At 36.0% G+C, this 13,366-nt stretch overlaps 1 protein-coding gene across 2 annotated transcripts in view; it reads left to right on the forward strand.

Moving 5' to 3' along the window:
- MYO16 (myosin XVI) overlaps positions 1 to 13,366 on the forward strand; it is a 405,668-nt gene that overhangs the window by 343,806 nt on the left and 48,496 nt on the right. For both annotated transcript variants that reach the window (XM_040584517.1, XM_040584516.1), the window contains 3 exons: positions 4,577 to 4,673; positions 9,661 to 9,907; positions 11,748 to 12,055. In XM_040584517.1, the coding sequence (XP_040440451.1) occupies positions 4,577 to 4,673; positions 9,661 to 9,907; positions 11,748 to 12,055 (652 nt within the window). The remainder of the gene's footprint in view (positions 1 to 4,576; positions 4,674 to 9,660; positions 9,908 to 11,747; positions 12,056 to 13,366) is intronic.

Below are 13,366 nucleotides of genomic sequence, written 5' to 3' on the forward strand. Positions count from 1 at the left end.
ACTTAAAATGTGTGCAGAAAAGGTAACAAAGCAGAGAAAGTAAGCTTTTTAAAATAACGCTTCAGTCCTTGTGAAAGATCAGTACCCTGTAAGTGTGTTTGTCGTTATATTTTTGCAGACATGTACACTGCAAAAAGACACATTTTACAATAGTTTTAAGGCTTTCTTCTACATTTCATTAATGCACTGTGAAAATGTGTGTCATTGTGTAAAATATCATTAGATTATAGTTCTCTGTCTTTTGTAGGTAGCTATTTTGAAAGTACTGCCAGAAACACACAGCACTCCCACAAATTGCCTTTTTTAAACTAAAGAACAGCTTTACAGATTCCCTTGACACCTATTAAGTATGAGCTAATACTGCCTCCATGCCACCTACTCACCATCTCAGCATCCATTCCATAGTTTTGAATGTCTGTACTTCTACATCCTACACCTTTTCTGTAAAATTAAAAAAAGAAAAAAGAAAAAAAGAGAAGAAGAAGAAAGAGAGAAAGAACAGCTCCCTCCCATCCTTTCTTCTTCCTTCCAGGAAAAAAAAGGGAGGCCTGTAGCAGTAATGGAAGCTTTGGTAGTCATCAATGACAATTTTACTTAATCTTTTAAAAATGTGTCATTTTGAAAAATAACATTTTAAACCCTAATGCTTTTCTAATTAAAATAACTATGACTGTAATTCACAGATGGTTTACTTTTACAGGAGTCTGAATGACATTAAAATTTCAGACTCGGATGAGAGCACTTTGTAGTCCAGAAAGTACTGAAAAGTGAGTGCTTTACTGGAAGAACATTTTAACCTTTTTTTCCCCTAAGAAAGCAGGAAATATTTTGTGATTAGAGAAAAAAGCAGAATGAAGACAGGTGGCAGCCTCAAAAACTGTTTTGATATCTGACATATGGAATTCCATCATTTTTCAACATTATTGCTTTCACTGAACACCAGAACTGTAGAGAGGGCAGTGAGACTAGCTTGTTCTTGGTCAGCTTCAGAGGGTGTCAGATTTAGCTCCAAGACGGCAACACAGATATCCAGCCATACTAATGTAATCAAATGTCTTATAGCAGTTTCTTCTATACATGCTTCTGTCTAGAGCTGTGCTCTCAGTAGACCTGGCATATGATGTAAAATCTATAAATAGCTTTTATTCAAATGTAAAAATGAATTTGTATTGACATTTTGTATTTCTTCATTCACTTAAAAATGATAGCAGGCTTCTACTAATGAAGTACATAGCATAAGTGATGCCATAACAACTCCATTTATATTGTTCCTAGGATGTAGGACAGGCGAAAGTAGTACTAATGCTTAACATGTTCCCTAGCTAGCTCTGTGACTCTGCAATGCCAGAAACTTGTAGCTAAACTGACCATAAGCTTGAGCAATTGTCTGGACACTGATTTTGTGACTGCACACCACAAAATGAATTGCAGCTGAATGATTAGTTAAGTTACACATTTGAAATATAGCCTAGATGTGAGCAGTGTGTTGATTTTGAGACTAATTGAGAATGGGGTTGTTAGTTTTGCCATGGGCATTGCTAGTAATCAGGGCTTTTTTAAGGTTTCAGGGTGTAACTTTTCATCCCCTTTTCTGTCAGAGTACCATAGTATTGCCCTAGTAGAGAGGAATGTTTTAGAAACTTCTAATGAGGAGGTAAAGGGAGAAACAAGGATTTTGAGGAATGGAGGAAAAGAGGCAGGAATGAAGAAAAAGTAGATGATTTGGCATAGACCTGAGACAGAGAGGGGAAAAAAGGCTCCAATGTGATTTAGAGGGTTTTTGGAAAGGGAAATTGGAGTCTAAAGAGAAATGTAATCAGAGTAAAAGAATATGATTTTAGTAAGTATTTGTATCCAGGCTTTGGTTGTCTGAGAGCTACTCAGATATAAATGGTAATTATAATAACTACATGATAATTTAATTAAAGTTAACCATATGAATAATAATTCAGTTATTCTTATAGAAGAATTCTGGATTTAAGGTGATGTGAGCAAGAAGATAGAGAGTTTAGTAGCCAAAGCTGTTAATACGGAAAGTTCAATAGGTGTTTCAACAAGATGGATGGAAAAAATAGTTGTTTGATGAGCAGTTATTACAGAATTTGCAGGATTTAGTGACAGAGTAGATGTGGTAGGAGGGAATCAAGGTGGAGTCCTAGTGTCCTGGAAGAAAGTTGAATGAATGAATGAAAATAAAATACTTTTTGAGAAGAGAGGAGAAAATTGACACGGTTTGCTGGGAGAACAGTAAAAGTTTGCTTGTTTATGATACAGGATTAGATGTCTAAAAGAGAAGCAAATTTAAACTGAAGAAGAAAGGGGTTGACCTCTTTTTATTAGAACTTTTTAATGAAATAAGGAGGAAAAGAAGTGGGGACAAAAGGAAAGATTCCTGAGGAAATTTAGCAAGCCCTGGGAAAGAAGAAGATTCCAGAACAGATGATGGATGAAGAAGGAAGTCAGAGTGCTAAGATAGCCAGGCAAAGAGAGAGTTTGGAAAGCACAGGAAGAAAAGTAAAAACTTTTGTTGGAAGTCACTGGTTGAGAAAACGAGGATGAGAGTATGTCCCTAAGAGCAGAGTATGGTAGCACAACGAGAGCTCAGTCAGATTGCCTCAGGTGAACATGAAGTTAAAAACTGGAAGAATCACTCAAGATAATCTATTAAGTAAATATGAAGACATCATTTTTCCAAGGTAGCTACCATTGTGGAAACATGATCTAGGAAAAGGTAGTATCATTCTGGAATAATAATTGATCTGTAAGAAGAAGGTTTATTCCAGAATAGATGGTCTGAATCGAGGAGCTACTCTGGAATAGCTGTTATCCTAGTATATTTATGTAACTGCACAGTTTTCTAAAATAGCTGTTCCAGGCATTTTCCACCATGCAAAGAAAGCCGATTCCCTATTTATGAGTTTCTACAATGGCAAGACAAGTAAAATTTGTTTTTTATCACCTTGCCTTCACACACTTTGCAATAACACAAAAGGCCCATTTTATTGGGAAAAGAGATACTAACGGGGAAAAAATAATCAGAAAGCATTCTATTTTTTCCATTTCTGTGCAACTGATTTTAAATAAAAGACTAACAGTTGCACCATCATTGTCTGTCAGCTCAAACTTCAGAATCTGAGACTTTTAAAACATTTGATTCTACTCTGTAGGGTAGAGAGAAGGGATGCCAAGGGACAAAAATGTGCCCCAGTAATTTCTGAATTCTGTTGATGGAGTTTAGACATGATATATACATGTCCTGGCTTTCTGCAGTTCATCACTACTAGTGATGTACATCTGACAGTAGTATTTGGATTAAAAACAATTCATTGCAAAGGCGTGCAAATATGGCTGCTGATACCTGTCTCCCAGATCTATAATAAAAAAAACCCAACAAACCAACAGTGGAGAAGGGTGGTAGGATAAAAGAATGAGCTTGTGAGCTGCAGACAAACAAGAGTTGGAATGAATTTCTGCCATTTCAGCCAGCCTTATATTAATTGATCAGTATGCCTATCAGCCATACAAAATTAATAGCTAGGCACAAGCTATAATCTTCACTGGATAGCACAGTTCTCTGATACCGGTCCTTTTATTTCCAGGAAATTAAGGGAGGTTTCTTCTACAGAATTCCTGAGAAGAATATGGTCTAAGAAAAGTTATTATTTGTCCAATTTTCTCTTTTTAGAGTAGCTAGGTTGTGTGCGGTTTGGATTTTTTAACGGCTATTAGAAAGGAATGCTTTTGAAAATTGTACAGAAAATAATTTTTAAGGGTTGGTTCACCATGTTCAGAAGGTATCAAATGGAACGCGATTTCTTTTGGTTTAACTAGCTAAATTTTCCTGGGAAGGGGGAAGAGCATCTAAGACCCTCAAGAAGTACATGAGTTAAACTAAGCAACTAATCAGTACAAGAATAAGTTCATACATTCAATCAATACTTAGGAGATTATTTTTCATACATTACTCCCTCTGTCTCTGACTTCTAGTCTTGATTCTAAAATGAGACCTGCAGCACAGCTTTAGCAAGCAAGGCCGGGAACTATGATTAATAATTTTATTGGACATTAGGGATCCTTCTCACTAATGGTAGTTTCTCCTATTCTCTAACTTGGGCTAAATTATTCCTCTTCCACAGATGGCAGCTATCTGTGACCATGTTCTGCTCCACGTGGGTTTATGGCTTGTCACCTTTCTCGTTGCCCACATCCCCCTGTTTTATAAAAGTCAAAGCGTATTTTCTATTACATTGTCTTTCATATTAATGTAATTACATTCAGAATGGTGTTTTTTTTCCCCTAACCTGTATTTAACTTGAAGATTGTAGTATTTCTTCTGGATGCTTTGGGGACTGAAGGGGGACTATGTGTCTGGCAGCTTGCTTATCCTTTCCAAATACATTTTTTATTCAACCAGGTGATACTACCTCTCTGTACAAGTATTGGCATTGCACTGTTTTTAAATTGCAGATCTTATCTCAACCCTTAGCTGGATTGCATGCATACTATCATTATTTACCTGTCATCGTTTTGGCCTTTTTTACTGATGGTAAATATTTCCCTGCTGTTTGTATTCTAGATAGGAGTCCGAAAAGTGTTTCTTAAGTACTGGCAAGCTGACCATCTCAATGACTTGTGCCTTCAGCTTCAGAAGAAAATTATAACCTGCCAAAAAGGTAACAATTGCAGAACAAGTATTCCTGAGCTGTCACTTTGTACACTGAGCAGAATACTGCATAACAAAAAATTTTTCTCCTCCTTGAATAGTTGCTGTATTTTATACATTTCCCTACAGACATATTTCCAGGTAACTGCTTAAACAGATTTTTAAAAATGATATTAACATTGGCGATGCTTGCACTTTCTGTCTGTCAAAACAGAATTTTATGACAAACTGTTGACTGTAATTAAAACTTAGGAGATCCTGAATATTTCCTTTTCAAAGTGTGTTCAGTGATTTTTCAAGGCACTAATATCCCCTTTATCTTCGTGTTGCAAATCAAATAGCATAACAATTATACAAAATTGCAACGTGTTCAAAATTATCGACAGCAAATACAAAGCCATAACTTAATATGTTTAGTTGTCTTTACTTTCCCCCTTTTCTTACAGCTTTCATATTTGACTGCTACTTTTTATGTTTAGGCATTTTTCTCCCCCTTTTATGCCTGCATTTTTACTAAGGTCACACTGACATTTTTTGGCACATTTTATAAAGGAGGCCTCCTAATTCCCTGTTACTTCTGTTCCATTTCCTATCAAAATCTCAAATAACTGCTGCAAATGTGAATAATGCTTTGTTTGAAGAAGCTTCCTTCACACAATACATCATTTATCTAATTGGCTGATGTCTGCAACAATTCCCATTACCACCTTTTTAAAGGAAATTAAAAAGACAAAGACTTATCTTGGGTTGTTTTTTTAGTCAGATACATAATATTGCAGATTTAAGATTATATAAAGCCCTTCCATTTTTACTACCTGTTTTTCACTGTGAGCATATAGTGAAAAAGAGGAAACCGAGAGAAAACTTGAAGCAAGTGAAATCAAAAGAGCAGCAATTCAGGAACGGGTGTGGAGGGTGACAGTTTTCAGCTGAGCGTATGACTTGGGCCTGATGTCTTGTGCAAATCACCCTGTGGCGCTCACAGGTTCAGAAGAGCAACAGTGATTTATCCACTTTCACTTTTCATGCTGGCTTATCAAAGAAAGGAAATATTTAGCTTTCAGAGTCCAATTTGCACACAGAGTGCTTTAACATAACCCTACACTGAAATGTAAAATGTCTTCAGGTATGTCCATAATTTGCAGAGGAAGAGAAGACATCTTCCAAACCCTGCCTGAAGAATTAAGATGATAAGTGTTCTTGGCTCCTTACAAGAATATTTCTTTGGTTTTCTTCTAGCCCTCCTTAATTAAGCTAACTTGGAAAGTCATTTTCACCAAAACTATGTGTTCAATGCTTTTTTCAGAGCTATGGCTCATCTGCATGTTTCTTTACGGTCTTGGAAACCTGAGAAAAATTAGGAACTTGCATGAGTAAGGAGTAGCTAGACAGCCATTTCACAAAGCTAGCTCATAAAATAAGCTGCCCTTTGCAAACAGGTACAATTGCAAACCTGCACAATTAGCATGCCAAAGAGCTCTGGCAGGTTGGGAATAGGGTAGGGTACCTGTCCATTGTTCTTATGTAATCCTAAAAATGGCATCCATAGACTTTCACAGTGGGATAGTGATGCTTAGCGAGTAATGGTATTGTCCTGCTGCATATCCACATTTTTCTCCCCTCACCCTTTGCCTCCAGGTGACTTTGGAAGCTAAATCTCTCTTGATAGCATATTGACAAATAGCTAAACTAGTCAATAATTTCTGTATCAGGCTTAAAATGTAATATCATATATATCCATATGAGGACTTAACTCAAAGGGAAAAGAGGTCTTGCCCCAAATTTTAATCAACTCTTTACCTCAGTCTTACCAGCAATCCCTTCAGCATTCCCATAAATTTAGGGGGAAAAACCCCGAACAAAACACACCAGATATGTCCTTTTCTGTTATCCTAAAAGTTAACTTACACAGGCAAATAAAGAGGTCAAGCTAAAGAGAAAGAATGTGTAGAAACACTTTTTATTTAAAAACGGATTTGTGATTTTAGGGACTGTCATATTTTTTGACAGATATGAGAACTACATCTGGGAAGTTTTGACCTTATTGAATTACCAAGAAAATTGTTTGTATCTCTAGGAGAGTCCATCATGCTGAAGTTCTTCCATCAGAGTTCATGTAGATTAGGAAATAACCTTAATACATTGTATACACAATAGTTAATAAATTTCTCACATAACCCAGATCCATGATCTACTTGAATTTTGATTATTCTGATCCTTATCCTTAGATTAACTGTAACAAAGTAGATATTTTTCTGCCCTATGAGTGCTAACCTCAATTATTTTAATTTGCATAAGTGAGAATTATTTTAGATGTACATAAATGAGGAGCAAGTTCAGAAGACAATCTTACTACCCATACAGGAGTAGATGAAACTGAGCACTAAAGGTATAGGAGATGACATTTCATTTTACAGCCCTTTTTGAGGTTATTAAATATTTTTTTTTGGTCTGTGTTTTACTGAAGACAAATTATTGCAAATGTTCTCAATGAGAAGGAAATGTGATGAAATGTCCATGAAAATCTGAGCTACTCAGTTCATGAAAATGTGTGCAAAAGAAAAGAAGAGGGTCTGTCTGCCAACCATTCTGACAAAACTTTCTGAACATTTCTTCAAAACATCTCAATTTTGATAAAATTGCATAGTTCAGAGTAGCTGTACAGTCTCTGGATAGGTAGCTGTGCTGGATATCATTTTACTGGGCCATCCTAGCAGGGTACTCTCCATCATTCATGCCTGCTGACAGTCCTACCAAAAGATTGACTTCTGTCCTTTTCCTAACCAATCTCAGTGGTGTTACAGACTTTTTCTTCTTTTTTTTTTTTTTTTTTTTAGGTAAAAGTACATACATAGACACACATGCGCTTGTAAAAATGTTACTTTAAAATACAGGCTATTTTACAAAATCAACCAGGATTTGATGCTTAACCATTTGTGAAATACCTTATCTGCTCTGCAGCAGATAATTTTACAGAAAATACTAGAAGTGAAGGAACAACTTTTTATTATTAAGCTCTTTTGAATTTTTCATATTTGTGAGCAGTGAACTCTGATAATGTTCTATGCATGTATTCATTACCTTTGCAATAGCAACATTATGGATTCAGACTCAGTAACATGTATATCCAGTGTGAGTACTCTCCTAAAATTGTCAATAACTGTACTATTAATTTCATTTTCAACTAAATTGCGTAAGTGCATTAATGCTTCAAAGCTTAAAGAAGTCAGATTTTACAGAATATAACTAGAGGGAATGAAAATGTCATGGCTGGCTGTGATTATAGAAATGTAAACCTTCAAAGTTGTCCATTATGAATAATCTTAAAGTACCTGAACTTGAATATTTCCAAACCCAGTGAATTTTGGATAGGAGCAGTATTAATATGTTAACATGAGCCTTGCCTATATTTCATCTGCTGGGCACTGAGCATCTCTAAAAAAAATTCTCATTTTAAATATCTAAACACGGACATAGAAGGTGATAGAAAATACTTCACATTGCCTTCAGGTTTAGCTGTTTATTTTATTCAATAACAATTAGATAACTAATTGCATCTTTCACTTCACTGTTTACATTTTTCTGTTAGATTAATTCAGCTTGACTCTTTGTCATTTAATGCTGTACTGCAGTGTTCCTAAGACTGAAACTTAATTCCATTGTTAAAAAGGCCTACTGCATTTTAGCATTTTGTTGTTGTTGTTGTTATTTTACAGTCTTTTAATATTAGCATTTTCAGTATTTTCCCCAAAACTCAAGCAAACATCTTGTACAGGGTATTGACTGCTGACTTCACTTATGAAAAACTTTTGGTTGACCAGAATGAGAGCAACCATAATAAGCAATGATGAAGTTTGACCTGTTTTTAATACATATAAGTTGATGTACTGAAAATCAACAATATTTCAGGCAACAGGCGAATAATTCTAAAACAGGTTCTACACTCTGAGATACAGAGCAGTGATTCTAGATCTGAAAAGGATCAGGATTTTGTGGAACTTAAAAACCCACACACAAATAAAGCAGCTTTAGTTAGTATATTTCTTCCTTCTAAGCCAAAACATATGCTCAGAGAATATTCATATCCCTGTTGCAGTTGGAGTGATTAAATTGGTGCCAAATTCATCGTGGCCACAAAGGTCAGCTCCCTCTGCCTTGTGTTTCTGCTCAGCTGGGTATTTCTGAAAATTCAGGGGACTAGGTGGCTTTTAGGTTGGGTAGAATTTGTTGTAATGAATATACATACCTAGGAAAGTAGTACAGAAAGCTGTTATAGAAGATACACCAAAATCTTCTCCCAACATAAGGCTGACAAAGAGTGTGAAAAATAGTCCTAATAGATACATAAAGCTGACGCAATGCAGATGAAAATTTTAAACTGGAAAATGCAGACATGATGTGACAGATACAGTTGAGAAATTTGCATTAAATTCATTCTTTTTGCTGAAAGGAAATGAGCAACAAAAAGTCTTTAAGTCAAACTAAAAAATCTTCTGTCTGTTTTTTGATTTTGATTTTCTGTAGGTACACTGAAATATTAAAAGCATTTTTTAAAGTTGAGCAAAAGGAATTGATCATTTAATTACTACTGCATTCAATGCAACAATAATTTATTCAGGGTTTTATTATGAAACAAACGATCTTTTGATCTTTATGGTGCAAATGTGTGCTTTCACAGTCTGTAGCATACATCTAAGTTTCCAGTTGTAATGTAGTAAAAAATAATGTTCAATGAAAGGAAACATTTTGAGTTGTGATAGCTCCAATTTATGAATTAATTTACTGTCAATTCTTTTAAGCATTGGCAGTAGAAAACAGAAAGAGTTCCATTTTAGTATGTTATTTACATGCCATCACATTTATTTCGTTCTTTTTATAAGATGTTGACTGAAATTGATTTGCTTGTGTTTACAGCAGAACACACAGTAATATTAAGATATTCATCAATTAATTCGTTGTCTTTCATTGGTCCATATTTTCTCCTTCTGTTATGGTAGTTGTAAGAGGATTTCTAGCTCGCCAGCGCTTGTTACAGAAGATGAGCATCAAACAGCAAGAGGTCACCTCAATCAAAAACTTCTTGCAGAATGCTGAGGACATAGGACTGAAAACATATGATGCCTTGGTCATTCAGAATGCTTCTGACATTGCTCGGGAAAATGACCGGCTCCGCAATGAGATGAACACTGCTTACCACAGAGAAAAGCTAGAGGCTAGAAACAGACCAGAAGAAGGCCACAAAAGGTAAAATGAGAAAACTACTGTGAAGAATTAAAGCGTTTCTTCCATTTTAGTGATTTCCCTCCATACTTAGAAAATCATAGAAATGAGTGAGGAATTGCAAGAGAATTCTCAACTATATATTCAACCCAAATCAACGTTAGGCTCTATTTTTTTCCTGTAGATCAGGTAATTAAGACTAGAACTTTAAGGACACCCCTAATATCCACTCAGGGGACACTGAGCTTGATAGGAATTTATTCAAGCCTCTGAGGCATTTTTTTTACAGTAATATTTTTAAATTCTACATTAAATAGATTATAGCTGAACTTTCATCAAACCAAACAAAAAAAAAAAATCACCTAACTCAAAATTCCAATGTTAGGAAATTGCCAAGAGAATGAAAAACAGCTAGGAAGGCATTGAAACACAACGAAGTCCTGACTAAGAAATCCTAATTATGCATTGAACTAGGTAGATTGATTGTGAGGAGAATTCTTCCATCTTATTTAGAAACTGGCAAATGTTTTTTGTTTATATTCCATCAGAGTTTTCAGGAGTACCTATTTTCCAAATCCAGCAAATGCTGGAGGTCCTTTCTCTAGGAACTGAGTCCTTGATCTCTTTTCTCTCAGGCAGCTGAATGAGCAGAGGTAGCATTTACAGGTAATAGGTGTGTCTTTATAGCAAGAATGTGTCTATAACTTGCTGGACATATAAATGTTTATTTTTTCATAGGAATTTAATTTTCATCCAGAACAACTCCCTTTGCTTTCATTGCTTTTGTCAGTGACTTTTATTAAAGTGAAAATGGCAGTGCATCTGCTTAATTAGCTTCAAATATCCCAGTGATTACATATTGGAGGAAATGCCTTTGTAGGAAAGACTGTAATTAAACATTACAGTGAAAACAAATTATCCACTGAGCACCATGCTTTCATCTTTAGCTATTTCATTTACTACATGGGCAGCTGGCTGTATCCTGTGCATGAATTCCAGCTCTGCTAGTGATTTGCCATGCAGAAATGCAATTTAAAAAAAAAACAAATGCTCGGGGATTTCTCTGTAAAATGATGGTGTAGACATATTCTACCTAATACGTTACCACTCTAAGTTAAAAGGTTTTCAATATTTTGGTTTTTGGAGGAATTAAATGTTAGAAGATTTAAAAAAAAAAATCAATCTGTTGGAAGCAGCTGATAAACATGATTTCTCAATAAGTATGGCTATAATAAAAAAAGGAGAAGATTGGAATAAGTAAAACTCAAAAACTGTGATTGAAATAGCTAAACATAATGTCATAATTAATATTATTAAAATACTAACAAATAATCTTAAACAGTAAGATATATAGATATCTGGGTGGAATTATTCAAGCAGCCAATGGAGACAGTTAAAAAGGTCATCTAATATTTTAAAGATTTGCATTACCTAAATAGAATTTATAGTTGTCTTTTTAGAAAATAATGATAAAGGCTCAGCATTTGCTGCCTCAGTAACTTTCTATTAAAATGGATTTCCCAGAAATTATCATTCAGATTGAAAACCCAGCTTTTGATTGTGTGCAACAATCAAAGTGTGAACAATTCATTCAGTGAATGTCTGATCAACAATATGAAACTGCTTAAGGAAGGCTGCATTTGCGTGAAAAAGGGCCGGTGTCCTGATTTATCATGAAACAGGAAATGGAAGAATGCTAGCAGCTTGATCTGGGTTTGTTTGTCACAAGATTACTACACACATCCTCTTGACACAGCAGGGGAGTTGCGAGATTGTTTACCAAAAAGCTGTTGTTATGTTTGCATGAACAGGTTCATTGTTATTGCTTGAATAATGCGTCTGGGCCTCTTTTCTGTGTTTTCAGAGCTGAAGACAAGGGTGGGAAGGTCTGTGAGGACAGCTTCACCGGCTGTCGAACGCCTAAGCACTTTCACTCCAGCTCTGTCCCTGTCCCCACGGCAGTGGACAGCTTGGTACATTCTGTGGCTGGGTCATCCATCAGATCCCCCTCCCTGCACTCTGTGTTTAGCATGGACGATAGCAATAGCCTGCCATCACCAAGGAAACAGCCTCCTCCCAAACCAAAGAGGGACCCCAACACACGACTCAGCGCTTCATACGAGGCTGTTAGTGCTTGCTTGTCGGCAGCTTCTAAGGAAACCGCTAATGAAGGTTAGGCATAAAGAGAGAAACAGTCGCGAATGCTACTCTAGGCTATTGATTTATTCTTTTCACTCTGATCCTTTTAAATCCAGTCAAGCGCCTTTGAAAAGTCCTGCTTCCCTGAAATATTTCAGTGGCAGTAAATAAAATTAGTCAATTTGTCATTTCTTTCCAAATCAGCAAATAATACTCATGTGTTCTTATTGCCTAGTTTGTCAACAACCAACACCTATTTGCAGAACTCCTCTAGAGACAAATGATCTGTCAGCTCAAGCTATTCTACCCCAGTGACCATTTTATTTCACTATTTAAACTGTATGTTAGAGCATCTTGCATGCTAGACTCTTGAATTTCACCAAGTTAAACATTAAGCTTTCTCCTACTTTTTCTCTATGTTCACATGAAAAACATGCATTCGGTGGTTTATGTTTGTGCCATAACTTGTTTACAGTGGAAGGAAAGCGCTATGAAAGTCCCAAAGTGTCCCAATGCATTATAGCGTCTATAGCATGGTTTTGAGTTCAGTTGTTCTATTCTCCTTCACCCTTGAAATGAATGAGTAGAAGGTGAAATGAAGGAATGCATTCTGCTTTTCCCTGATAAGTCTGACTTGTCATGCTTTGTGTAAAGGATCCTCTAGGCTTATCAGGAAAGATCCTTCAGGCTGGGTTTATATCTATGTGTAAAGGTTCTGTAATCCTGCATACAATGGGTGGGAACCTTTGCAGCTCCTTGCAAAATAATTACTGTTTTCATGTCCAGTACATTAGATGCAATTCCATTTTTCTTAACCTCTTCTTTGCTCATTCAGGCTCTGTTTAAGATGAGATGAACTGCATACAATATATTTTTAAACCAGTATGGTTTAAGAAGCTCTGTAAGGAGGTCTGTAGTGGTTTTGGCTTTCTGTGCCCAGCTCTGCAAGAGATGATTGGGTTAACCAAGAAGGTCTAGAAGAGGTTTTTAGAAAAATGGCAATTTATATATGTATGTGTGGTTTTAATACTAATGCTTGTATACACTCACAAAACAACTTTGGAGTTCTTCTCCGATGTATGAAACAATAGGGCCAGTTTCCCTGATGAATACGCATTTTCCAAGAATTGTGTCAGTTTCCTGAGTCTTTGTCCCAATCCACCTCTGATCTACACCATCTAATTTTGATCTTTAAAGACCTGTCACCTAGGTGTCTGGTATCTCCACTCCCTGCATGCCTGGAGGCTATGAAAAGACATCTAGTTTAGTTACCTGTATACTCAGTTGGGGAATTGCCCTTAGGCTATGGGATTCCCTAACTTTATAAATTATTTCCACACCTGC

The sequence above is a fragment of the Falco naumanni genome, chromosome 2 (genome assembly GCF_017639655.2).
Source record: "Falco naumanni isolate bFalNau1 chromosome 2, bFalNau1.pat, whole genome shotgun sequence".
In the NCBI taxonomy this organism is placed as follows: Eukaryota; Metazoa; Chordata; class Aves; order Falconiformes; family Falconidae; genus Falco; species Falco naumanni.